General features: G+C 39.0%; 1 protein-coding gene across 1 annotated transcript in view; it reads left to right on the top strand.

Annotated features, from left to right (window-relative positions):
* The window catches only part of APOB (apolipoprotein B), a 52,609-nt gene extending 26,138 nt beyond the window's left edge, over positions 1-26,471 (top strand). Inside the window, exons 17-29 of the mRNA XM_077488851.1 lie at positions 281-442; positions 2,552-2,763; positions 3,919-4,101; positions 5,059-5,180; positions 5,299-5,509; positions 8,117-8,292; positions 8,839-9,026; positions 9,862-10,001; positions 10,707-11,077; positions 12,094-19,530; positions 19,797-19,911; positions 21,896-22,079; positions 24,481-26,471. Coding sequence (XP_077344977.1) covers positions 281-442; positions 2,552-2,763; positions 3,919-4,101; positions 5,059-5,180; positions 5,299-5,509; positions 8,117-8,292; positions 8,839-9,026; positions 9,862-10,001; positions 10,707-11,077; positions 12,094-19,530; positions 19,797-19,911; positions 21,896-22,079; positions 24,481-26,295 — 11,316 coding nt within the window. The 3' untranslated portion in view covers positions 26,296-26,471. The remainder of the gene's footprint in view (positions 1-280; positions 443-2,551; positions 2,764-3,918; positions 4,102-5,058; positions 5,181-5,298; positions 5,510-8,116; positions 8,293-8,838; positions 9,027-9,861; positions 10,002-10,706; positions 11,078-12,093; positions 19,531-19,796; positions 19,912-21,895; positions 22,080-24,480) is intronic.
* The last annotated feature ends 433 nt before the right edge of the window (positions 26,472-26,904 follow it).

Below are 26,904 nucleotides of genomic sequence, written 5' to 3'. Positions count from 1 at the left end.
AACACTAATGCAAGTTAGGTCTAGACTGGCAGTTTGGTAAAAGTATACCCTAACAGCAAGAAACATCCCAGGTCCAGCTCCTGCTGCAGCTGTTGCATATTTAGAGTTGGATACAAGCCTGTAACAAGGTTAGGAGGACCTTTGGAAAGAATCACAGTCTTACGTTTAACTAATTTAAAAGGAAAGTGAAAGAAGGGGATTAAAAAAAAATCAGGTTACATTTTTAAGTTGATGAATTGTATAAAGTTTAACTTATTAAATTAAATTTTTGCTATTTTAGATTGCACAGTTATTTTTGGCTGGTGGTGAGAGTGATATGTTCGTCCACTACATCTTCATGGACAATCAGTTCTACCTGCCAACAGGATCTGGCCTTCAGCTCCAAGTGTCCCTGTCTGGAATAATTACTCCAGGAGCCAAGTTTGGATTTACATCCAAAAATGTAAGTGTTCATAACAGCAGCTGAAATGAAATGCTATTGTGTCAAAAATTGCCCAAATCCATTCTCTGCAAAAAAGAGATATTATACTCACCACTCCTCCATTAGATTTATTAACATTCAACATCTTTGGGAATTTTGGATGCCTGTGTTCCCTGCACAGTAATGTGGTTCCATACTCAGGTCCTTATATCAATGCTCGTCTTGTAGTGAAGTAGGGTTCAGAGGATGGAACCACAGTGGGCAGGGAGCAGAAAAGCCCAGAAGACAGAGTTGCTTTAAAATTATATGGAAAAAAATACTAGGGGTGCACCGAATGGAAATGTTGGTGCCGAAACTGAAAACAAAATTTGAAAGAGGGAAAAAAAATGTAGGATGCACTTTGCCAAAAACCAAAACTGAAAATAACAGTTTTTTAAAAAAAATTATATTTTATTAATCATTGTATTATATTTGACTTTTTAATTAATATCATCAATTTAAATTAATATGAATTTATTGTTGCCCATTATTGGCACCTTTAGTCCAAGAAAAGTTCAAGAAAAATGCAGTCTGCAGTCTCTAACGATCTTTTATATCATATCCACAGTCTCTAACCTTCTCTTCTATAATTGTCCACAGTCTCTAACCATCCCTTGTATAATGTCCTCAGTCTCTAAACATCTCTTGTATCATGTCTGCAATCTCTTACTTAAACTTAAACACACTGCTAATAGTATTATCAAAATGTCAATTTGGTGCACCTCTAGCAGACATGATACAGGAGATGGTCAGAGACTGCAGACATGATACAAGAGATCAATGCAGCCTACCAGTTCATGTCAAATGCAGCCTTGTTAGTGCCTGTCAGATGCAGCCTACCAGTGTCTGTGGGATGCAGCCTTGCCAGTGCATGTCAGATGCAGCCTACCAGTTCATGTCAAATACAGCCTTGTCAGTGTATGTGGGATGCAGCCTTACCAGTGCCTGTGGGATGCAGCCTTGCCAGTGCCTGTGAAATGCAGCCTTGCCAGTGCCTGTGGAATGCAGCCTGCCTGTGCCCATAAGATGCAGCCTCACCAGTGCCTGTGGATGCAGCCTGCATATGCCTATAAGATGCAGCCTCACCAGTGCCTGTGGATGCAGCCTGTCTGTGCCCATAAGATGCAGCCTCACCAGTGCCTGTGGATGCAGCCTGTCTGTGCCCATAAGATGTAGCTTCACCAGTGTCTGTGGATGCAGCCTACCTGTGCCCGGATCAGAGCGGTGATCTCTCGCTGTGCCACGGAGCTGGATTTTAATTGCCCAGGCCGCAGTAACAATGTCCCGCCTCCTGTGATCAGGTCACACTGATCCAATGTCCCGGAATTGGATCAGTGTGCCGTCTATCACAGGAGACGGGACATTGTTACTACGGCCATCCAGAAAATTCAGCTCCCTGACACAGGGAGGTCACCACTCTGCAAGGAGAGGAGGAGGGAGGGGAGGAGGAGAGAGGAGAGGAGGTGGGAGGGGAGGAGGAGAGGAGGAGGGAGGGGAGGAGGAGAGGGGAGCCACCAGGATGACACCCTGCAATGGGCAGCCACCGCTTCTGCGCATGCTCTATTATCAGCACCTCATCAGCACTTTTTTCTTTTGGCAATATGCTGAAAAAAAATACATTTTTTATAAGGTTCATTAATAGTAATGTGACTACTATCAGCTGTTTGAAGGTGGGGGAGCTGCTGTCAATCATTTGCCATTAACCTCCCCTTGCATTTGCAATACACCCTCTGACAGAAAGTGCTCGATAGAGGATAGGAAGTGCAAACAGTGTGGGTAGTAGATGAATGTGACAGGTTCACAAGGTATTTTACTAAAATTAAAAGTGTCAGCAATTCAATCCAATGTAAGCTGATATTGCTATAGAAAAGCATCAGATTGTTTTTAAATCACCCTTATATTCCTGCCAGTAGTCTTACTGTAGAAAACTTTAGTCACCTATTCTCAGCTAAAAATGGCTACTAACATTTAAAAGGATGAAATATGGAAACGTACTTCCACAATGAAATCAGTAAAATGGTAGTAGCCTATTCATTTTCAATCATCTGAATTTGTATACTGGATATTAATATGTGGTTTTGCCCTTTGCAGAAAAAGGCTGAACTGACTCTGAAACCAGCAGTGGCTGTGGAATTTGTTACTCAGTTAGAAGTCCAGATTCCTGAATTTTCCAAACATGCGGTCTTAATGAACACCAACATCTACCATGAATCCGGAATTCAGGCTCGCATATCTGTGAATAATGGACAGTTCAAATTCTCAGTACCGGCACCCACCACTCCAGTAAAACTCTTCAGTATTAAGTGAGTAACAGATATATATGTATATGTATATGTATATATATATATATATATATATATATGTATATATGTATATATATATATATATATATATATATATATATATATATATATATATATAGTATATATATATATATATATATATATATATATATATATATATATATGTATATATATATATACAATATATATATATATATATATATATATATATATATGTATATATATATATACAATATATATATATATATTCCAAGAGTTCGAAAATTACAGTTTTAAGTACATATTTCACTATTTAGGCTACAAACAAATGCAATATGTAATTAGCAATGTGATTTAAGGAAGATAATAAGGGAAGAAACATATTTCTTATTTTATTTTCGATATAGTAAGTAAGTAGCTCAGGGACAGGACTAAGGAGGGTAAGAAATTATAATGGGCGGCACACACATGAAATTGACTCTCACAGTGATACTGACAGCAGTGTGCAGCAGTACAGATTACCGTCACGACATGTCCCCACACTGACAGTCTCTTTCCAAGCCAGGTAGTCCCTCCAGTCCAAACAGCACAGTCCCACTCCTGGCCTGCCTTGCTCCCATCCCGCAGACCCACACACAAGGCTCTGGCCTCTCTGCTTGGCTCCCTTGCACCATGACATCACAGGACGTGCTCAGGCACCGCCTCCACCAGTACTGCCCGAACACACTGAAGCAGGCACTTGTATTGTCTCAGCTGGATCTGGGCCCAGCATCACAGCCATATTTTTACTGGCAACCTTTTCTTTTTACTGGAATTTACTGGCAGGAGAAAATTGTCTGTTTTTTACTGGCTGCCAGTAAAAATACTGACGGTTGGCAACACTGGTGTACACTCTCTAGGGAATCCCTAAATTCCTACATACAGTTATTATAGATTGTTCTCCCAATAGAACCGTTTTTCTGTAGACTCCACCTAACCATTGCAGATATCCCCTTGTCCAATCTAGTTATAAAGAAATAAATTGATAGATATGTAGGAGATAAATAGATAAATAGATAGATAGAATGCAGAGAGAAACCTGAAATAATACAGAATAACACATGATAGTTACAGATTGATTGATTGATAGATCGGTTCTACTGAACTATAACAACATATTTTTTTGCCCTTAATCAGCAACAAGGTTAACTTGGTCTTTGCATCAAAGACTGAAGTCATGACCTCCATTGTCCAAAACCGCGAGGAGCAGTCATCTTGCAAGCCTCTGATCACAGGGCTGTTATACTGTACCAGCATTGGGTATTCCAATGCCAGCTCAATCGATGGAGCCCCCTACTTCCCACTTACTGGAGAAACCAGGTGTGTATACTTTCCAAAACTAGTGACACTGAAATAGGCTTCTTTACATTTATATATGTGCATATGCTTCTCTTTCTGCATTTCATTATAGCATAAATGTATGGTGCACGTTTTAAGTTGAAATAGTGAATGACTGTTTAAGTGTTTAAGTCACCTGGGCTGGCAACAAGTCTTATAATATGGATGCCAATATAACAAAGCAAGTGAATGTTGAATATTGCTGTGTATACATTGCGTAATGATGCCATTTACATTGAAATCATCTGAAAAATGTATTGCAGATATACTTTTGTCTAGCTCTGGTGACTTTGGGGTTGATTTACTAAAATTGGAGAGGGCCAAATCTGGTGCAGCTGTGAATGTTAGCCAATCAGCTTCTAACTTCAGCTTGTTCAATTAAGCTTTGACAATAAAACCTGGAAGCTGGTTGGTTTCTATGCACAGCTGCACCAGATTTTTCACTCTCTAGATTAAGTAAATCAACCCCACTGTTACATATTTCCATCAAATTGTAAAATAAAGAAAGATAAAGGGACAGAGGTTTTCTAATTGTGCTTCAAAATGGAGATGAGTGATGGCTAATGATAGCCCTTGTCTTTAGCATAAAAATACAGCTTTCTGAGATGAAAGTTTAATTTGTTTCTATCAAAGTTGTTTCTGGTAACATATAAACTGCTTTAGTGGCACAGAGGAAAGAATTTCTCTTGCAGCTGGGCTCCCAAACTGTCTGTTTACCAAGGCGGCTAATCAAAAACAGTTAGGGGACAACAACTCTCAGTCAGCTGAACTATGGAAACAGTTGTAATGAAAAGATTTGAATTCTTCTCAACACGTAGCTTAGAGGAGGAAAATTTTGCAGCTTGGTTTGGGAAAAAAATGAATCTAAAATTTATTGTCACATTGCAAAAGTTTACATTTTAATTACATATCTTAACCATTCTGTCTCTTTTTTGTAAGATTTGAGGTGGAGATCCAGCCAACAGGAGAGGTGCAGGAATATTCTTTGGCAACACGTTATGGGTCTAACAAAGAAGGAACAGACTTGGTGGACTTCCTGGAAGTGTCAGCTCAAGCAGAAGGTGTGTTATTTTGAATTTCTTGTTCCTAATTCTGCATTGAAATTCTCATTGTAACATCTGCTTTGATCTTTTTTTATTTTTAAATCTTGTTAGATCTGTAAAAATATCTGTTTTACAGGGGTTAAGTCATCTGAGGCGCTGCTGACCTTTAAATACAACCGTGACAAAATGCTCTGGACTAGTGATTTGGAGATTCCCAGTGCCAATATTAATCTTGGCACCAGACTGAAATTAAGTGATGACTCTAATCCTAACATGAATTCATACACACTTACTGCTGAACTTGTCAATCAACAGATCTCAGAAGTTATTCTGACTGGCAGGCTAAAGTAAGCATTCTGACATATTTTTAACTGTTTGTAAATATTGATGAGCAAAATTCAGTTTTCATTGCAATGCAATTTTAGTGAAAATCTGTTTTCAAAATGTCGCCATTTTGATTAAATGCATTGGAGTCAATTAAAAGGTAAAATTAAGCTGGTTTCTAAGGGTGAACTGGGCTTTAAATGGTTCCTGAAGAGTTTTGAAAGATCGCTTTACCTCCCATGGGCCTATTTTTATGCCAAGTATGAATTGCTCATTAACCTCTTTATTTTAGCTTCTTTTCTTCCCCAGAAAGAAAAAAAAAACAGATAAGAAAATAGTTAAAGGGTAACTCCACTTTCATGGGGGAAAAAAATAGCAAATAAAGAAAAAATAATATAGCGTAAACAATTGCGACACAAGTCATACATAGTTGCCAACCTTGTAAAAAAATTATAGGGACACTTTTTTGCCCGTAGGCAGAGTCTTATTATAATTAGGGGCGGGTCATTCATTTATAGGCGTGGCATATCAGGGAAAGAAAAATGGGGGCATGCAATAAAATGGGCGTGGTTTAAGTGGAATATTGGGCGTGGCTTAAATGGGGCATGGCTCAAAGGGGTTGTGGTTAGAGTCTGAGATGAACAAAGGAATGGAGGGGGAAAGAGGGAGGGAGAGAGGGACAGAAAGAAAGATAGGGAGGGAGGGAAGGAGAGAGAAGGAAGGAAAGAAAGAGGGATGGAGAGACAGCAGGCCCAGATCCTACACCACAATAGAAACATGTGTATTCCAAAAAGTTTAACAATCAGCAGATAAAGATACTCCAAACACCTGGTGTTAGTGCTTCAACCATAGTCCCTCCTTATATCAGGTGCCCCCAGCAGAGTCCCTCCTTACCTCAGTGCCCCCATCAGTGGAGCCCTCCTTACATCAGTGTTCCCAACAGTGGAGCCCTCCTTACATCAGTGTCCCCATTAGTGGAGCCCTCCTTACATAGGTGTCCCCATCAGCGGGGCCCTCCTTACATCAGTGTCCCTATCAGCGGAGTCCCTCCTTACATCAGTGTCCCCATTATCGGAGCCCTCCTTACATTAGCGTCCCCATCAGTGGAGCCCTCCTTACATCAGTGTCCTCCTTACATTTCTGTCACCATCAGCAGAGCCCTCCTTACACGTGTCTGTCCCCATCAGCAGAGCCCTCCTTACATGTCTATCCCCATCAGCAGAGCCCTCCTTACATGTCTGTTCCTATCAGCAGAGCCCTCCCTACATGTGTCTGTCCCCTCGGGGCAGAGGGCTGGCGGCAGCTACAGTTCCTGGGTTTCTCTGTCTGTTCAGTGGAGAGGGGAGGGGCCTCTGAACCGTGCAGCCAATCGGCTTCAGTGTACAAGAGAATGGTCCACTTGTACACTGAAGAAAGAAGCTGATTGACTGCCCCTCCCCTCTTCACTGAACACAGGGGAAAAAGTCCTCACGGTGGTGGTGGCAGCCATCTTTTTGTAGCCCGCTGGACATTTTTGCCAAAAGCATTCCTACTTTCCCGGTACAAAGGCAAAATCTTGGGAATTTAATCAGGGCGAGCTCCGATTGGGACGAGGGTCCCAAAATCGAGTTTGTCCCGGGAAAATATGGACTGTTGGCAAGTATGGTCATATTGTAATTGAATGTTATTAAAAATGACCTTTCCTTTTTAATCTGCAGCCACTGTCATTTTCTTTAAATGCAATGCAATATGGCTAACTGGAGTTGTTCTGTATGCAGAATGTGTTGAGATACAAGTCAGGTTTCAGACATCCCCTGCAACAAAAATATAATTTTTGTTGAGATACTCCCTGTAGGACCGCGTCTACAGGGATGCAGGCCCAACAGATTTCCTCATTAGTGGTGTGCAGGTGCACAGCTGATAAATAATTATGAAACCACTCGCATTAGACCTACTTAGCACAGAGACACAGAGGAACATACAGGGATTTCTTCAGAATAACAAAAAATAGGAATCTGCAACAAAGGTTGTTACAACCCTTGCAATGTACATAGATCACCCAAGGGGAATGTTTTTTCTCAACAAAAGTGAAATTATGCTTTAAAAAACATTATAACACAAGTAATGGTAAAATATACAAAAAAACTTCCATTGTTGGACTCTTTGTATTAGATTTCCTTATGACCCTTTACCGGCCTTTGCAAATTACCCCCAGTGTACCCTTTCTATAACAGCCAGGGCATTTTGACAGCAAATCTTCAATGACAGCCTAATGGGCCAGCCCACCATATCACTTTGATGGAGAATAAGGAGGATAAACCTCCCACATGTATGATCTCCCCCTCAAGAAATGATTCCCATAAGTGTCTGAGAATTAAACAACACAAGTCTTTAAATCAAAACCCAGTGTAAATATTTAAAAAAATGACTCAACAAGCGTGGTTCTACCAAAAACTTTAATAAACTTTGGGTAGGTTGACTTGTTCATCTTTTTTTGGTTATGCGAACAATACACATTTCAGGTGATTATGACTTTGGATCCCCTACTGCTAACAGATACATTAGCTAGATTCATGGGTAAGCAATTGTTTCCAGAGCTGCAAAAAAATGTAGGTGTGTAATTTAAAGCAATTTTTCTTTCTGTTTCACAGCCATGATTACAGGTCACAAGCTGCAGTGAGTGGGACCCTTAGCATCCCCAAATTACACGTGGAAGCCAGGACAGATGCCAATGTTATGAGTGTTTCTGGAAACCACAAGCTTCAGATACAGTCCTCTGCTAAGATCTGTGCATTGACCGGATCTCAGGACCTTGTGTTCACATATGGTGCGTCTATTCTAAACGGGTGAAAGTATAAACAATTAAGAATGTGAAAATGGGAATTCTGATAAGTTATTGACAATTTGCCTTTTCTGAATATGCCAGGTAAATTACAGTCTTTAGAAAAATACAGTAACAGAGGGGTTAAATTCTTCAATTATAACCAAATCTTGTAACTGCGTAATTGGACTTGGAAACATGTTTTCTAACTAACCAGTTTTTAAAATTTCCTTTGACTTCCTGTCCTGATGATGCAACAGGATGTTCGAGGAAAATGTCCTAAAGTGAGGGGCAAATCCCATTTTAGTTGTCCCCAGAACAATTGTTCCATAGGGAAATTTCCCTTTATCTCTTGTTCTGGAGACAACTCTAAACATTTGGATTTTCCATCATTTTCTTTCTCTTTAACAGTGATCAATAGTACAGATAGAGGGCCAAATGTCCCCTGTGGAGACATAGACAGCAATAAAAACATGACAGAAGGTCAAGTTTTATTTAAAAAATAAATTTGCCTTGACAATCACTTTAAATTCCACCTGTTCTCTTTTTCAGACAATGAGAAGATTGAGCTACAGTGGAACACTGGCAGTAACACCAACGTTAAGAAGATCCTTTCCAAACTTCCAGAATTTAAATTCTCTTACCCAGAGACTATAAAGACCTATGCCAACGATGTGCTGGACCATAAGGTTGCTCAGACTGACATGACCCTCCGCCATATTGTGTCACAGTCACTGGTGGTAAGTTATAGTCAACTGTATTAATATATCAACCTGGGCTTAATATTACAAAAGGAGGTATCTAAACTATAAACTGCTTGAAATGCAATTTTGAGATAACATGACGCTCAGTTCTCACATTCCCCAAGTTCATAATACTTGCAATGTCCAGCAATTTAGCTAACTTACGGTATGTGATACTACCCAGGTATGAGTGATGAGTCATTAATTTACTAAAAAGGATAGAGCAGTTGCTTCAGTTTACAGTACTTAAAGCTGAATTCTAATTCTGAAATGAGACACAGGCCTAAAAAATAAAAAAAAAAGTAATAAGAAGAGAGAGAATGTCAAAACATAGTCAACAGTCCAGATGCAATACTGAAGGCAAATAGACTATGCAAGGGAATTTGTGTGGGACTTTTACTTTAGCATACTGAGGTGATGCTCTGCCAACTTCCATTATCCAATCATGTACAAGCAAAAATATATATATATTTTTTTATTATTATTATTATTTGCCTTGCACATGATTAAGTACTCTTAGTAAAGTGATTTTTCAGCAAATCCCACATACTGCAACTAATACACTTTTTCTGTACTGTTGGCTACATTTGGCACTCTCTGTTCTATCAAACCTTCCGCTTTTCTTTAGAAAGCCTGTTGGAGTCTGTCGTACCCTGGAGGGGTGTCTTTGAGAAATAAGTTGTTACACCAAATCAGAATACCCATCTAAATCTGAATTACCTTCTTTTTAAACAAATAAAAAACCTGACATGAAGATCTCATCCATTATGGATCTGTAACTGATATGTGAAAAAAATAAGGAACATCCTTTGCGTTGCTTTTGTATTTTTAGGCAGCTGACAATTGGTTGCAGAAGGCATCAAAGGAAAGTCCGTATGCACAAACACTTGCCAATAAATTGACTGCATTGAAAGAAATGGATTTGCAACAACTGGGCATTCCACCATTCCCAGATGATCTATTTTTGAAAAGGTAAGGAATGACCTGGGGTTGTTACCATAAATGAATAGAGTTATACTAATACAAAAAGAGGAACTTCATGCATATGTCCCTTGAGCTCATGTATGTATTCACTGTTATGTGCTATTTTCAAACTGTGTTAAGTGTAGTTGCCATAAATCCTTCTTTAATTTAAATTCACAGTACCCTGTACACACACCTGGTGGGGTTTAAGGTCAGGGTTATAGTGGGAATGTCTAGTGATATGCAGCTATGACAGGATGCTGATTTCTGCACTGGTGTTGGGTGGGGAGTATTTACACAATGTTGAAGGATGATTAGGAGTTAGGTCTGAGACTTTGCAGAAAAGTAATTTCAGTATCAGAAAGTTTTCTTCAGTATATATCAGCAGAATAGCATGAAGAAACTTACTGAATCCAAGACTGCCTGCACGGAAACAGTTTAGCTCAGCCCAGATTCACACTGAAATCGCACGTTAGTCCCAATTTCGATGGCGATTTCACAGACATCTGCATCGATGTCAATAGAAATCACACCCCTGAAATTCGCAAAAAAGTAGTACAAAAAAACTTTTTGAACTTGGTCTGGGGCCAGAAATGCAGCGAGGACGGTGCCATTACCGACAATTGCCGCCGATTTGACATGTTTGACATGTGGTTCTATGCTTGAACATATCTTGTTTAGAAATAATTTGCTTATCAACCTTTTTTTTTGCAGTGATGGAAGAATTGCCTATCGTTTTAACAAGGACAGTATTACAATCAATATCCCGTTGCCCTATGGTGGAAAGCCATCCCACCAAGTGGTGCCATGGACAGTAAGGTCTCCTGCCCTGGAGCTGAAGTCAGCGGGAATAAGTGTCCCAGCTCAAGAGTTCAGGGTTCCAGCTTTCACTATCCCTGAGTATTACCAACTTAGAGTGCCCCTAATTGGCCTTCTGGATGTCTCATCTAACTTAAATAGCAACTACTACAACTGGTCAGCATCCTATTCTGGAGGCAATGCTACTAGTGACATCTATCGGTTCACTTCTAGATACCAAATGAAGGCAGATGCCATTTTGGAAGTTTTGTCATATTCCATTGATGGTAGGTCCTTTTTCTAAGGAACTTGCAACTTTTTGCTTAGGTATTTGTGTGTTCACAGTTCCACTATGTATACATGTTTCTGTACAAAACTGTCCTGAAGCAGAACCCAATATAAACATGTGAAAACAACTTCTTATAGTAAATTCCCATAACCCTTGAGTTATACTTGGGAACGCCAGCAATTTCCTGATAAAGCCATTTGAGATTGTGCCATAACATAGAAGTGGAATTCCCTGAAGACAGCCATATAATATGGATAGTGTGTGATCCCAAGGGCTGGCACAGATTGATAATTGAGTGTACTGTATTTCTTGCACTCAGCTAAAAAAAACGTGGGATAATTGCTTTGAATACTCAAGCTAAAATAATTTCGGGCTGCAGAAATTTTAATTTTTATATACTGTATGTATAGTATAATTTATGGTCAATATATAAGCAAGACTCTTCGTGGTGTTTTGTACAATGCTTACTAGAGTGAAGACTGACAGTAGCTCTTGTTGTATACCATTTAATATTTATGGCGGTTCTATGATAGCAAATTCACTATCAAGTGATATTATATATATGATATTTGTGAAGCTATGGCATAAGTAGTCAAATAATCGTTTTCCTTATTTGGAAATCTTTTATAAAAGATTTGTCTATATAGCTGGACAACACTTTTATTTAGCTTCCAATGAAACATTTGAATCTTATTGGTGATACATCAAGCAGACAGGCAGAAAGTTACATCCCGAAGATATAGGTAGTAGTTTCATCAACCAGGGCTTTCTGACATGCTTCAGTGAATTATATTGAATACAAACTAGGAAATGTATGCTTTCTGACATGCAGTGTTTCCTGGCTAGAATTATTTCTTCACTAGCTAATTTCACTTGTGATCTAGAGTTGGTCTTTTATCAAATATGGTTACAGGCATAACGCTGACAACTTCTGTAAATGCACACAAAATTATTTTGTTATTTGGAAGGGAATATTGTGCATACATTTATTTTGTTTTATTTTTTATTTTGCAGGTTCCGGGGTGGCAACATATGATCCAATGAAAGCATTAAGTCTGTCCTATGAGGGATCTTTAAGCCATACCTTGCTTGAATCAAGCATGAGATTCAGTGAGCAGTACAACTTCAGAAGTAACCAGATCTTTAAAGGATCCTATGCATATCAGGCCAGAAGTGTTCTGGGATTAGATACCTCTGGAACGCTTTCATCCACGTCATCAATAACAAATAACATACTGACAACAGAGGTTGAGACTAATGAGCGTTTCGCTTTAGCATCATTGTTTGCCAACAGTGACTTAAGGCTTGTCACCACATTCAACACTGACAATTTCCAGGCTAAAGCTGATTCTAACTTTCAGTTTGATTCCTCTTTCTTGAAAGCCACCAACAAGATGTCTGGAATGTTCTTGACAGAAGCGGTGACAATGTCTTCAACCACTGAACTGCTTGATGGAGCTCTTGTTAACACCATGTCTTTAGATTACAGGAATAAACAGCTGACCCTGAAGTCAGATACAAATGGAAATTACTACAATCTGGTTGGGTTAAACAAGCTTGAATTCACCATTTCAAAACAGATGGCTGCTGTACGCTCTGAATGTCAGGCAAACTACAAGCGTAACAGATTCTACACTCTACTAACTGGCTCCCTGAATTCTCTTGGTCTAGAACTAAATGCTGACCTAACCCTCAATAATCAGCAAAGCCGAGCTGCTCACAAAGCTACTTTAAAGCTTAGCCAAGATGGTCTGTCTAGCAGTGCAACAACCAGTGTCAACTTTAACCCCTTAATGCTGGAAAATGAGTTTAATGCTGGAATTGGAAGTTCAGGAGCAGTGATGAAAATTATGGCAAATGGACGATACCGAGAGCACAGCGCCAAGATTTCTGTTGATGGAAAAGTTGCCATGATGGAACTGTCTTTGGGTAGTGTCTATCAAGCTACAATTCTTGGTTTAGACAGTAAGAATCTGTTCAACTTCAGGATTAGCCGAGAAGGACTTAAATTCTCAAACAACCTAATGGGCTCATATGATCAAGTGAAACTTGAAAACAGCAATGATTTAAGCATCGCGGGGACGACATTACAGTTTACCTCTAAGTTTGAAAATTCCTTAAGCTCTGACAAGTTCCACAAGCACAGATTTGAATTCCAGATGCAACCTTACACTATGACATCTTTGCTGAATAACGAACTACAATATGGCTCTTTGGAATTAACCAACAAAGGCCAGCTTCAACTTGAATTATTCAAGTTAAATATCAATGGCAATATCAGAGGTGCATTTAACAAAGATGAAATAAAGCATTCCTATGGATTCTCAGTTGGAAACCTGGCTGCAAATCTGAACACAGACACTGTTGCGAATATACAAGGAACAGCCCACACACATAGATTTACCCTTGATATTGCTGGACTCTCAGCCTCACTTAGCAGCAACACAAACTGTGAATCAAAATATATGCGCTTCAGCAACATGATCCGTTCTGTTGTGGAACCATTCACTATTACCATTGACTCTCAGACCAATGGAGATGGGAGACTGCTGATCTTTGGGGAACAATCAGGACAGCTTTACAGTAAATTCATCCTAAAAGCCGAGCCTCTTTCTTTCAACTTAGTCCATAATTACAGAGGATCCACCAGACATTCATTAGGTACAGGCAATACACATGAGACCCTTCTAGACTACAAAATCAACCTGTTGTTCACACCAGCAGAGCAGCTAAGTTCTTTGAAGCTGAAGAGCAGCCTGAACCAAAACACATACAACCAAGACTTTAGTGCATACAACAATGCTGATGGTATTGGAGTTGAGATTAATAGCCAGGCCTTGGCAGACCTCTTAATCTTGGACAAAGAGATCCGTCTACCATTTGCCCGGTTCAATCCAATTGATGCATTAAACTTAAGAGACACTGTAAACAGTCCCCAAGAGTTTAGCATTTCTGGATACATAAAGTATGACAAGAATAAAGACATGCATGTCATCAGTTTGCCTTTTATCGAGAACATGTCCTTGTATTTTGAGAAAATAAGAACTGTATTGATTAATGCCCTACAAGCGCTGCAGAATTCATTGAAGGAAGTGAATATTGACCAATATGTACAGAGATACAGAAGGGCGGTGGACCCCACTGTGCAGAAAGTAATAGACTATGTGGAAAATTTGAATGTAGAAGAAAAGGTTAGATTAGCAAAGGATAAAATATATACATTAGCCAAAGAATATAAAGTTACTGCAGGGGAACTGCAGTCTGCAGTTGAGGAGTACTTTGCAGCAGTTCAGTACCGCCTACAGGTCTATGTGAATGAAATGGACAGATACATAAGAGACAATTATGACTTTGAGCAGCTTAAGAGGGCTGTTGAGATGTTTATACAAAGATGTGTTGACAAACTGAAGGCTTTTGATTCTGAATACAGAGTTCGGGAGAAGATTTTTGAATTGGTTCAGAACATACGCGTACAGCTCGAAGAATTTAATATCAATGATTTAGGACAAAGCGTGGCTGCCTGGATTCAGAATGTAGATGAACAATATCAAATAAAAGCTAGGCTGCAAAGACTCTTACAACAAATTCAAGTGTATGTTCAGAGAGTTGATCTTGACCAAATATCACAAAACATAAAAGCAGCACTGCAAAGCATTGACATATCCCAATATGTAGAAAAGATAAGAAACTCTTTGCCAGTTGAGAAGCTCAGCGTTATTATAGAACACATAAAAAATCTTATCACCACACAGATGGAGGAATTTGAAATCGGTGAGAAAATAAATGTTGTTGTTGACAAACTACAAGACTTTGTGGCCGACTATGAACTTGATAAAAAAGTGGAAGTTATTCTAGAAAAGTTTGTTGAGTTCCTCAACCAGCAGAAAGTCAAGGAGACCATGAAAAAAATAGCAGATATGCTAAATAACATTGATATCAGACTATATTATAAAAAAGTTCTCACTTTTGTTGAATCCACAGTCAAGGAAGTGAGAGACTATGACTTTAAGAAGCTCATTGAGCACATCAATTACTACCTTGATATTGTAATTAAGAAGATGCGGTCTTTCGATTATGACACATTTGTGGATAATGTCAACATGTGGATAAAGGACACAACCGAAAAGCTAAATGATAAAATGAAAGCCTTGGAACTGCCTCAGAAGGCTGAAGCATTAAGACAGTATTTAAATAATGTAAGAGCAGTAGTAACAGAATATCTTCAACAAGTAAGAGACACCAGACTTGCTGCCATCATGCAGTGGTATGATGATGTCATGACCTCCACAGTACTAAATGAGTGGAAGACCAGGGTAATTGACCATCTTGAAGATTACAGAGACCGAATCTCTTCAATGAACATACAAGAAGAATGTAAGAAATATCTTCAACAGCTGAGCCAGGCCTACAGGCGCTTTGTGATGTTTGTAATAGAGCAGTGGAACATTGCAGCTATCAAGATTACAGGTTTTGCAGAAGAGAACAATATTAAAGAATGGTCTGACAAAGTTAAAGTTTTTGTAGAGGAAGGATTTGCTGTACCACAAATTAATCTAGGATTTATCCACATTCCTGCATTTGAAGTTAGCCTTCGGGCTCTTAGGGAGGCGACATTCAGAACACCATTCTTTACTGTGCCATTCACTGATCTGGAAATCCAGTCTGTGGAGATTAATTTAAGAAAGCTAAAAGATATGGAAATTCCAACAAGATATGTTACTCCAGAGTTCACTATTTTGAATACCTACAAAGTACCATCATATGTTATTGATCTGAATGAAATTAAACTGAAAATTGTACGAGTAATTGATCAGATCATTTCAAGTGACTATAAGTGGCCACCTCCAGATGTTTTATTGAGAGATCTAAAAATGAGTGACATGGGGCTTCCTGAATTTTCTATTCCAGAAATCTATATTCCTAATATGCAACTTCCTGAATACAAAATCCCTAAACTAAATCTAGAAAATTTCAAATTTTCTGAAATACAGATTCCTGAATTCCAGCTTCCTAAGATTCCACACACTATCTCTATTCCAACGTTTGGCAAGCTTTCTGGCTCATTCAAAGTGAGCTCACCATTTTTCAATATGGCAACTTTAGCTGAGGTCAAGAATACTACTGTATCTGAGAAGTCACCGGAAATCATTGCATCCCTCACAACAGAAGCCACATCTATGATCGAGGCATTGGCTTTTACTTTTGGTGCTGATGCTCGAATTTCTGCTCCCTTGCTGGAACAGTTAATCTTCAAAGAAACTGTGTCATTGGCTCACCGCAATGTGAAATTGGATCACTTTAGTGAGATCACTTTCTTGTCAAGTCACATTCAGACACAGATCCAAACCAATGCTAATCTAAGAACTGAGAAGAATTCAGCTGAGTTACAGAATTCAATTATTGTGAAAATACAAAGGAGAATAACAGCAGATGTTACAACAAAATATTCCCACAGACTCAATATTCCACAACTGGACTTCACCAGCCAGCTCGACCTTCAAAATGATATTGACACAACTGTGGACATTGGACGCATCACTCTTATATCTTCTGGTAAAGGAGTCTGGAAATGGGCTTGCCAGTATTTCTCAGATGAAGGTACCCATCAAGCAGACCTAAAGTTCAACCTGAAAGGTGGCAACATTGAAATTTTGGGAACCAACAAGATCAATGACAAATATCTAAAATTAGATCAAAACCTCAAGTACGACTCAGTGTTCTTAAATTATGTGACACTTGAAATGATGTCAAAGGCAGATGCACCTAACATCGGAAACAGCATTGTGACAGCTAAAGGAAGGGCACAGGTTAATGAGATGAAAATAGAACTAGAGGTAAATCATAACTCAGAGTTAGCAGGGCGAGCAACTGGCACAATAAACAACAATTTTGCCTTTTTAGCAAAGGCATTTGAAATAAAACTGTCTACTACTAACAATGGAAATCTCAAAGTCAGTTTCCCCCTTAGGCTCACTGGCAAGATTGACTTCATGAACAACTATGAGTTTACACTGAATCCTAATGTTCAGCAAGTGTCATGGCAGGCTAATGGAAGGTTCAACCAATACAAGATTGCTCACACAGTTTCACTAGGAAATAATGAAGAAAATATTGCAGCTGTTTTGGAAATGAACGGGGAAGCTGTCCTTGACTTTCTAACAATTCCAGTCTCTATTCCAGAAATTACCATCCCATATACATCTCTTAAAACAACACCAGTCCGAGAATTTTCTTTGTGGGAAAGAACTGGACTGAAAAATTTGTTGACATCAACCAGACAGAACTTTGATCTGAATATAAAGCTTCAATACCAAAAGAACAAAGACACACATGCAATTCCTCTGCCATTAGACATACTTTTTGATTCTATAAATACAAATATGAAGACCCTTAGCAAAAAATTTGAAATTGGGCGAGACAAAACATTGAATTTTATGGTGGATTCATATAACCAGGCTAAGACAAAATTTGACAAATATAAAGTAGACAATCAGGTCAGCAGAATTCCAAGAACCTTTAGGATTCCAGGCTACACCATCCCACTAGTCAACGTTGAGGTTTCATCTTTCTCTGCTGAGCTTCCGGCTTTTGGATATGTAGTCCCTAAAGAAATTAGCACCCCAAGCTTTGTAGTTCCAGTGATTGGATTTTCCATCCCAACCTACAAATTAGTTCTACCCTCACTTGAATTGCCTGTTCTTCATGTTCCAAATTCCTTACGCAGACTGTCCCTTCCCAAACTAAAGTTACCACCTGGACAGAACAGTATTTTAATTCCAGCTATGGGTAACCTCACTTATGATTTCTTCTTTAAATCCAATGTGATTTCACTAACTACAAGTGCTGGGATATATAATCAGTCCGACATCTCTGCCCGGGTAAGCATAGCCTCAACCTCTGTTATTGACAGCCTTCAATTTAATATGGATGCAACTACTTCTCTTACCAGGAAGAGAGGGCTAAAACTGGCGACAGGGCTAGCTCTGAAATCTGTCTTTGCTGAGGGAAAACATGAAAGTTCCATATCATTTGGAAAGAAAAACATTGAAGCATCTGTCATCACAAATGCACAAATGGACACAAGTCTGATAAAGAGCACCTTCAAACAAGAACTTAATGGCAACACAAAGACAAAGCCTACTGTTGTATCTAAAATGTCCCTCACGTATGATCTTAATGATGCATTATTTGGAAACACAGCTAAAGGAAATCTTATTCACACTTTAAATCTTGAAGGTCTTACATCTTACTTTTCAGGAGAAACTCATGCAAAGGGAGATATAAGTGGAACATTTTTGTCTAAACAGATGTTTAGTGGATCGTTCAGCACTGATGCAAATGCCTACCTGAATTCCAATGGCCTCAGGTCATCTGTGAGTCTTGTGTCCAGATCTAAAGCAGACAGCATTGGAAACATGGAATTGGCAGAGAGTCTGGCTGTTGAAGCATCTATCAGCCGTGTATTTGCCCTTTGGGAACATAAAGGAGAAAACTATTTCAGGATCACCCCACTTTTTACATCAAAGGGACAGCAAAGCAGCAAGGCAACACTAGAGTTGGCTCTTTGGAGTTTGCTGGCAGACCTTCAAGTCCAGATTAACCAACCCAACTCATTCATTGAAGCTGCATCAATAAACCAAGGCATTTCATTAACCCTTAATACAGAGAAGCAAGAATTTAGTGTGAAAGGTCATGGCATTATAGAGAACCTTATTGCTGCTCATGACCTGAAGCTATCCAATGACCAGACAGATGCTAGGATTATGGTTGGTGGATCCTTGCAAGGTTATGTAGATTTCCTAAAGTCAATCATACTTCCAGTGTATGATAGAAGTTTGTGGGATGTCCTAAGGCTTGATATTACAACAAGCCCTGACAAGAAACAGTACTTGAATGCTTCTACATCACTAGTTTACACAAAAAGCAAGAATGGATTTTTCTACCCCCTATCATCTGAGAAGCTAGGTGATGGCTACACAATGACATTCCCAGGATTTAGTTTCCCAAAAGATGCCCATCTTCCTTCATCACTTCCAGAAGTCCAGTTCCCTAAAGTCCCCATAAATGTGCTATACACTGCAGGAGAAGATTCTAAAATATCCTTTGTTGAGCTTTCTGTACCACAATATCAAGTAACTGTGCCCAAATATACCCTTCCCAAAACATTCTACAACTTAGACTTCAACAGTTTGTTCAACAAGATAGCAGACATTGACCTACCAACAATTGAAATCCCAGAGCAGAGAGTTGTGATTCCACCAGCAAATCTAAGAATGCCCGCTGGAATTTACATCCCAGCTTTTGGAGCCTTGTCTGGATCCATCCAGTTTACGACCCCGATATACAATCTCACTTGGACAAACAAAGTGGAAAACAGCCCAGAAGGTCTTGTTGGTTCCATTGATGCTACCAGCAGTTCAACACTAAGATTCCTGGAGTTTGACCTAGATGGTGAGTTTCTTTATACCTCAATATAAAGTCCTCAAATGGTTAGATGAAGTGGAAGAAAATTAGTATGCAGGGTAAAATGCAATTTAGCACAATGTGCATGCTTTACCATAAAACAGGTAAGGTCAAGTAAAATAGCTCAATGTTTACTATGCTATTCCATAGTGCAAAAAAGGTCAATTATCAGATCTTGTATCAGTTGTTATTGAAATTAGAAACTGCGGACTAAGAATTTCATTTATTCATTACCTCCTTTTATTTGCTTGCAGCTTCATTGGCTAGTTCTTTAAAAGGAAGATCTCTGAATATCATTGGACAGGGAAGTCTTGCACATGTGGACCTGAGTGCTGTTTGGAAGGAGCAAACATCTTTCAATGGATTAAGGTAACCAAAACTTCTTCAATTATTCATACATTCATACAGTATCTCACAAAAGTGAGTACACCTCTCACATTTTTGTAAATATTTTATTATAACTTTTCATGTGACAACACTGAAGAAATGACACCTTGCTACAATGTAAAGTAGAGAGTGTACAGCTTGTATAACAGTGTAAATTTGCTGTCCCCTCAAAATAACTCCACACAGTCATTAATGTCTAAACCTCTGGCAACAAAAGTGAGTACACCCCTAAGTGAAAATGTCCAAATTGTGCCCAAAGTGTCAATATTTTGTGTGGCCACCATTATTTTCCAGCACTGCCTTAACCCTCTTGGGCATGTAGTTCAACAGAGCTTCACAGGTTGCCACTGGAGTCCTCTTCCACTCCTCCATGATGACATCATGGAGCTGGTGGATGTTGAGGACCTTGCGCTCCTCCACCTTTCGTTTGAGGATGCCCCACAGACGCTCAATAGGATTTAGGTCTGGAGACATACTTGGCCAATCCATCACCTTTAACCTCAGCTTCTTTAGCAAGGTAGTGGTCATTTTGGAGGTGTGTTTGGAGTTGTTATCATGTTGAAATACTGCCCTGCGGCCCAGTCTCTGAAGGGAGGGCATCATGCTCTGCTTCAGTAAGTTACAGTACATGTTGGCATACATGGTTCCCTCAATGATGCATACATGGTTCCCTCCCTAGTGCTGGCAGCACACATGCAGCCCCAGACCATGACACTCCTACCACCATGCTTGACTGTAGGCAAGACACACTTGTCTTTGTACCCCTCACCCGGTTGCCACCACACATGCTTGACACCATCTGAACCAAATAAGTTCATCTTGGTCTCATCAGACCACAGGACATGGTCCCAGTAATTCATGTCCTTAGTCTGCTTGTCTTCAGCAAGCTTTTTGCAGGCTTTCTTGTGCATCACCTTTAGAAGAGGCTTCCTTCAGGAACAACAGCCATGCAGACCAATTTGATGCAGTGTGCGACATATGATCTGATCTGAGCACTGGCAGGCTGGCCCCCCACCCCTTCAACATCTGCAGCAATGCTGGCAGCACTGATACTTCAATTTCCCAAAGACGACCTTTGTATTTGACGCTGAGCATGTGCACTCAACTTCTTTGGTCGACCATAGCAAGGCCTGTTCTGAGTGGACCCTGTCCTGTTAAACTACTGTATGGTCTTGGCCACCATGCTGCAGCTCAGTTTAAGGGTCTGGGCAATCTTCTTATAGCCTAGGCCATCTTTATGTAGAGCAACAATTTAGATCCTCAGAGAGTTCTTTGCCATGAGGTGCCATGTTGAACTTCCGGTGACCAGTATGAGAGAGTGAGAGCTATAACACCAAATGTAACACACTTGTTCCCCATTCACACCTGAGACCTTGTAACACTAACAAGTGACATCACCAAGGAGAGAAAATGGATAATTGTGCCCAATTTGGACATATTCACTTAGGGGTCTACTCACTTTTGTTGCCAGCATTTTGCCATTAATGGCTGTGTTGAGTTGTTTTGAGGGGACAGCAAATTTACACTGTTATACAAGCTGTACACTGTCACTGACTATTTTACATTTTAGCAAAGTGTAATTTCTACAGTTTTGTCACATAAAAAAGATATAATAAAATATTTACTAAAATGTGAGGGGTGTACTCACTTTTGTAAGATACTGTATATATTGTCTTTTTTTAGAGTTGGTTATGAAAATAGGCCATTAGGTTGACCAATCAAGCCCTAAATCTATACCTCTTGCTTAGCAGTTCAAAACCAAACTAGAAGATATTATCCCAGCTCAGGGTCTTTCAGTTTTCCCCTCACTTGGTCACATTGTAAATGACTCCTGGAAAGCTTCTGCATGCTACAAAAATTACCCTGTAAATGTTCTGCTTTTGCATAGAGTCGTTGTTTTTATCATGCATTGATAGTCGCCAACGCACGTTTTTTCTGTAATTTCCTCTTTTACATTTCTATTTAGGATGCAAGGCCACAATCTTCAAATAGACATAACTAGCCCGACATTCACCAATGTACAAATAAAATGCCAACATGATGAAAATGGCGTTTCCTCATCCATATATTCTCCATCTTGTGGAACTCTGGGGCTTCAACTGGAAAGGGACTCAAAGACTATCAAAATTAGGCTCTACAGCCGTTCTTTGGTAAGTATCCTTGCTGTTAGTCCTTCTATAAGAAAATGTAGTATATCCACTTCAGCCCCAGAAGGATTTACCCCCTTCCTGATCAGAGCTCTTTTTACAATTCTGCACTGTGTCGTTTTAACTGACAATTGCGCAGTTGTGCAACGTGGCTCCCAAAAAAAATTGATGTCCTTTTGTTCCCATAAATAGAGCTTTCTTTTGGTGGTATTTGATAACCTCTGCGGTTTTTATTTTTTGCGCTATAAACAAAAAAGGAGCGACAATTCTGAAAAAATTTCATTATTTTTTAACTTTTTGCTATAATAAATATGCGCCAAAAATATATAAAAACATTTTTTTCCTTAGTTTAGGCCGATACGTATTCTTCTACATATTTTTGGTAAAATTTTTTTGCAATAAGCGTGTATTGATTGGTTTGAGCAAAAGTTATAGCGCCTACAAAATAGGGGATAGTTTTATGCCATTTTTATTAATAATTTTTTTTTAGTAGTAATGGCGGCGATCACTGTTTTTTATCATGACTGCGACATTATTCTGGACACATCAGACAATTTTAACACATTTTTGGGACCATTGGCATTAATACAGCGATCAATGCTATAAAATTGCATTGATTACTGTAAAAATTTCACCGGCAGTGAAGGGGTTAACCACTAGGGGGTGGGGAGGGGTTAAGTGTGTCCTGGGGGAGTGTTTATAACTGTCTGGGGGATGGGCTAGCAGTGACACAACACTGATAGCTGCTCCCGATGACAGGGAGCAGAAGATTGGTGTCCTGTCACTAGGCAGAAAGGGGAGATGCTGTTTGCATCTCTCTGTTCTTCAGCTCCGTGACACAGTCGTGGGTATCCCAGTGGCAATTGAGTCTGTGGGTCCCGTGGGCACGGTCACGGAGCTCATGGGAGGCGTGCACGCACACGCACGGCGGGAAATTCAAAGTAACATACGGGTACGTTACTTTGCCCAGCCATGCCATTCTGCCGACGTATATATATGCTGACATCGGTCGGCAATTGGATATACAACATATGTAGGTCTGGCCTAAACTTTTTTAATTTTTTTACTTTTGTGGTGTAGAAAAATTAGATCATCTGCCAGGTTTTTACTGCTATATGGTGCTCTGCTAGAGAGCCTGGCTGTCATCAGGGTCACTCGAACTAGCAGCTTCATTAGAAGATTCAACTTCTGTTCCTGGTCTGGTGCTAACCTAAAATTTGGCATTTTCTTTTACTCTCAGTGATCATGGTAAACAGGATAAATAGAGAGGGCGAGTCTCCCTAACAGGGGCACAGACAGCAATAAAAAAAACTGTCATGTATTCTAATCCCTCTCCCCTTTGGTTAAAGTTTAACTCTATGTACAACATAATGCTTGGGAAAATTAGGTTAACAGCTTAGTACTCACTAGACTTGTGCACAACCAAAAATTTTGTTTAGTTTCAGTTTGTTGTCATTCGTAAAATACATAATTTTGTTCTGTTATATTCATTATGTTACGTTAATTCATTTTCGGATAATTCGTTATTTCTCTAGAGTGTCGAATTCATTCGTTATATCCGCTATAATTTATTTCGTATTAGTTGAAATTCGATATTTATGTATGTATATATATTCGTGATAATGATTCGTAGTTTGGAAAGTCGGTTGCTTATTGAATCTATTAACATACACAATGACAATATCTCTTCTCCTCTGCTCAAATACAATACAACACCCTTCTTACTGAGTTCTCAGGAATGCACTTTGCCAGTAATCCAAACTCCAGCACAAAATTAATAAACTGATCGGACTGTAAGATTTACTTTGAGTCGACCTTTTGTTTCATTTGATCTTTAACGAACTACCCAATCATCTCAAATTAATTTATTATATCCGCTATAATTTCTTTCGCAATAGTTGAAATTTGATATTTATGTATGTATATTGATTTGTGATACGGTAATTATTCGTAGTTTGGATAGTCGCTTGTTTATTGAATCTATTAACACAGACAATGACAATATCTCTTCTCCTCTGCTCAAATATAATACAACACCCTTATAACTCAGTTCTCAGGAATGCACTTTGTCAGTAATCCAACCTCCAGCACAAAATTAATCAGCTGATTGGACTGTAAGATTTACTTTGAGTTGACCTTTTGTTTCATTAGATCTTTAACGAATTACCGAATCATGTCGAATTCATTTGTTATATCCACTATAATTTCTTTCATAGTAGTTTTTATTCTGACACTTGGATGCATCCGAATGTCCGAAAGATGCAAAATGTGTCCGAATTATGATACGTTACAAAACAAATTGCACATGTCTAGTACTCACTATAACAAAAGTGTTGATTATTATGGTACATTTGATCTTACAAGTTCTGCACTGATTATTGTTAATGCTTTTCATGTCGTACAGGCATCTCCTGGAAAGGACACCTTAATTCTGAAAAATGAGATATCCCTAAAGAACCCAGATAGGATTCAGAACAAACTGAATTGGAGAGAGGAAGCTGCTCAAGATGTTCTCAATGGTCTGAAGGAGAGATTGCCCAAGATGTCTGATGCTGTCTACAGATGCATCAACAAATACCACAAGGAACACTTGGGAATGGACATGAAAGATGCTAGCCTACTTATGAAGGAACATCTTCAGTCCAAGGTTTCCTCAACATATGGATCTGCAGCCAATCAAATTGACAAGATGGAATATCAGCTTCGGTCAGCTGCCAGAGATGCTAGCGGTAAATATGCAGATGTTGTGTACAAAGCACAACAGCTGTACCAGCAGCCACCAGACATGTCATACCTCATGAGTGATGGTGAGCTGGGTGCTCAACTTTATGATAAATCAATTACCGTTATAAGAAGCTACCAAACTACAGTGAGAGATATAATTGATGCTTCTGTTGAGTTTTTAAAGAGCACCAGATTTCAGTTACCAGGCCAGACCCACAAATACTCCGGGGAAGAGCAGTTCTCAATGGGGATGAAATGGGTTACTTCAAAGATTGAAGCAAGCATTGAGAAGATCCAGCAGCTTCTCGATAACCTAATTCGATCAATTAATAACACTAACTTCAAAATCCCTGGCACAGACACAGTTATAGAGGGCAGACAAGTCGTCATTGCTGTAAAAGACTTTCTGAAAGAACTCCAGCAGATTACTAAAAAGATTTTCACTGATCTCCAAAACGTCAGCCTTGAGAAAAATCTGCAGCATCTTAAACGTTTGCTTCAAGAGATGTCACAAAAATCTGAAAAACTAATTGAAGCCCTTAGGTCTAGAAACTACCAAGATATGAAACACCAAACTCAACAGATGTACAATGATGCAGTGAACTCCAACTATGCACAGTATGCTAGTGACCTTGCTGATAGAATCATAAAGAGCACCAGTCATTTGGTAAAAGTTTGCCAGAATCTATATGAAGAACTTTCAGAGAAAGCGAAACAGCTTCTAATCTATGCCAGGGCCTTGCGAGAAGAGTATTTAGATCCAAATATTGTGGGGTGGTCAGTGAAATATTATGAGCTGGAAGAGAAAGTTGTTCAGATCTTCAAATTCATCATCAATTCACTAAAAGAACTTCCATCAAAATATGGAGTGGATGTCTCAGAATATGCAGACAAAATGAAAGAATTTTTGAAGGAATACTATGAGCAAGCCATGATACTAGCAACCAATGCAGAAAACAAAGGGCAGAGGCAGGTCAGGGAATTTGCATTAAAGGCAGAGGAGAAAATTAGTGAGTGGTCAAACACCGCCAGAAAAGCCGCTGTGGAACATTCACAACTCTTCAATGCCAAACTCAACGACGCATACAATCAATTTTTGAGTTCTTACGAAAAATTCCTCACTGAAGTCAAAAACCTTATTGATCAAGCCATCCAAAAGTACAATGACTTTATAGAGTTCATCACACAGATGTTGCAAAATTTACAGAATTCAGCCAGTGAGGGAATAAAAACATACCTTTCCACACGTAAAGGAGAAATTAAAGTGGATGTACCCCATCCCTTTGACTGGAAATCATTTGATGAAGTTCCTCAGGTGAGAAATGACATCATAGCTAAGAGAGTGGAAATTGCACGTTCCATGGTCCTTGATAGCATTGACAAAAGCTCAAAGAAATGGGAAGAAGTACAACTCTTTATCAAAAAACAACTTGAAGATGGAAAACTAAGTGCACAGCAGATTATTGAAAGTATTTCTAACTGGAAGAAAAACTGAACAGATATTATGTACTGTTGTAGCTGAACATTAGGATTTTTACTGTGAAAAAAATAACAACAGTCAGTTTATATTACATTTTAAAGCTATTGTTGTTTCTTTTATTGAAAAAATAAAATAAAAAATAAATTGTTGTTATTTCTAAAAGTTGAACTAATAAAATACCTTTGTTATAAGCTGGCATTTTAACTATTTTCTCTCTCTCGCTCTCTCTTTCCATTATATATAATCAACATTAAAATGCATCCTAACATTTGCCTTCAATGACTTTTCTTTAAAGTGAAACAGTTGTGATTTTTGTTGACAGATTTCAAGAGAAGTAGTATAATACTGCTCTCTTTATATCACTTTAAGTCATTTCTATTAACACGTATCTAAACCTAAAAACAAAAATGTAATTTATTGCATCTTACCAGTCCTTGGATGTGGCTGTGAGCTGAGCTGAAATCATAGACATTATCTTTAATGTGTAATCATATAATAGTGAAAAACAGCCATTTTTGAAGTCCAGCCTATATGACAATTATGGCTCCCTCCATAGATACAATGAAGAAATGAGCATGGGCACCTAGGTACATGAAACATGTTATCTGAAAGTTTACCAGGTGA

The sequence above is a fragment of the Lithobates pipiens genome, unplaced genomic scaffold, assembly GCF_037356315.1.
Source record: "Lithobates pipiens isolate NorthernLeopardFrog02 unplaced genomic scaffold, aLitPip1_a1.2 Scaffold_18, whole genome shotgun sequence".
Classification (NCBI taxonomy): Eukaryota; Metazoa; Chordata; class Amphibia; order Anura; family Ranidae; genus Lithobates; species Lithobates pipiens.
This window is presented reverse-complemented; position numbering and strand designations above follow the sequence as displayed.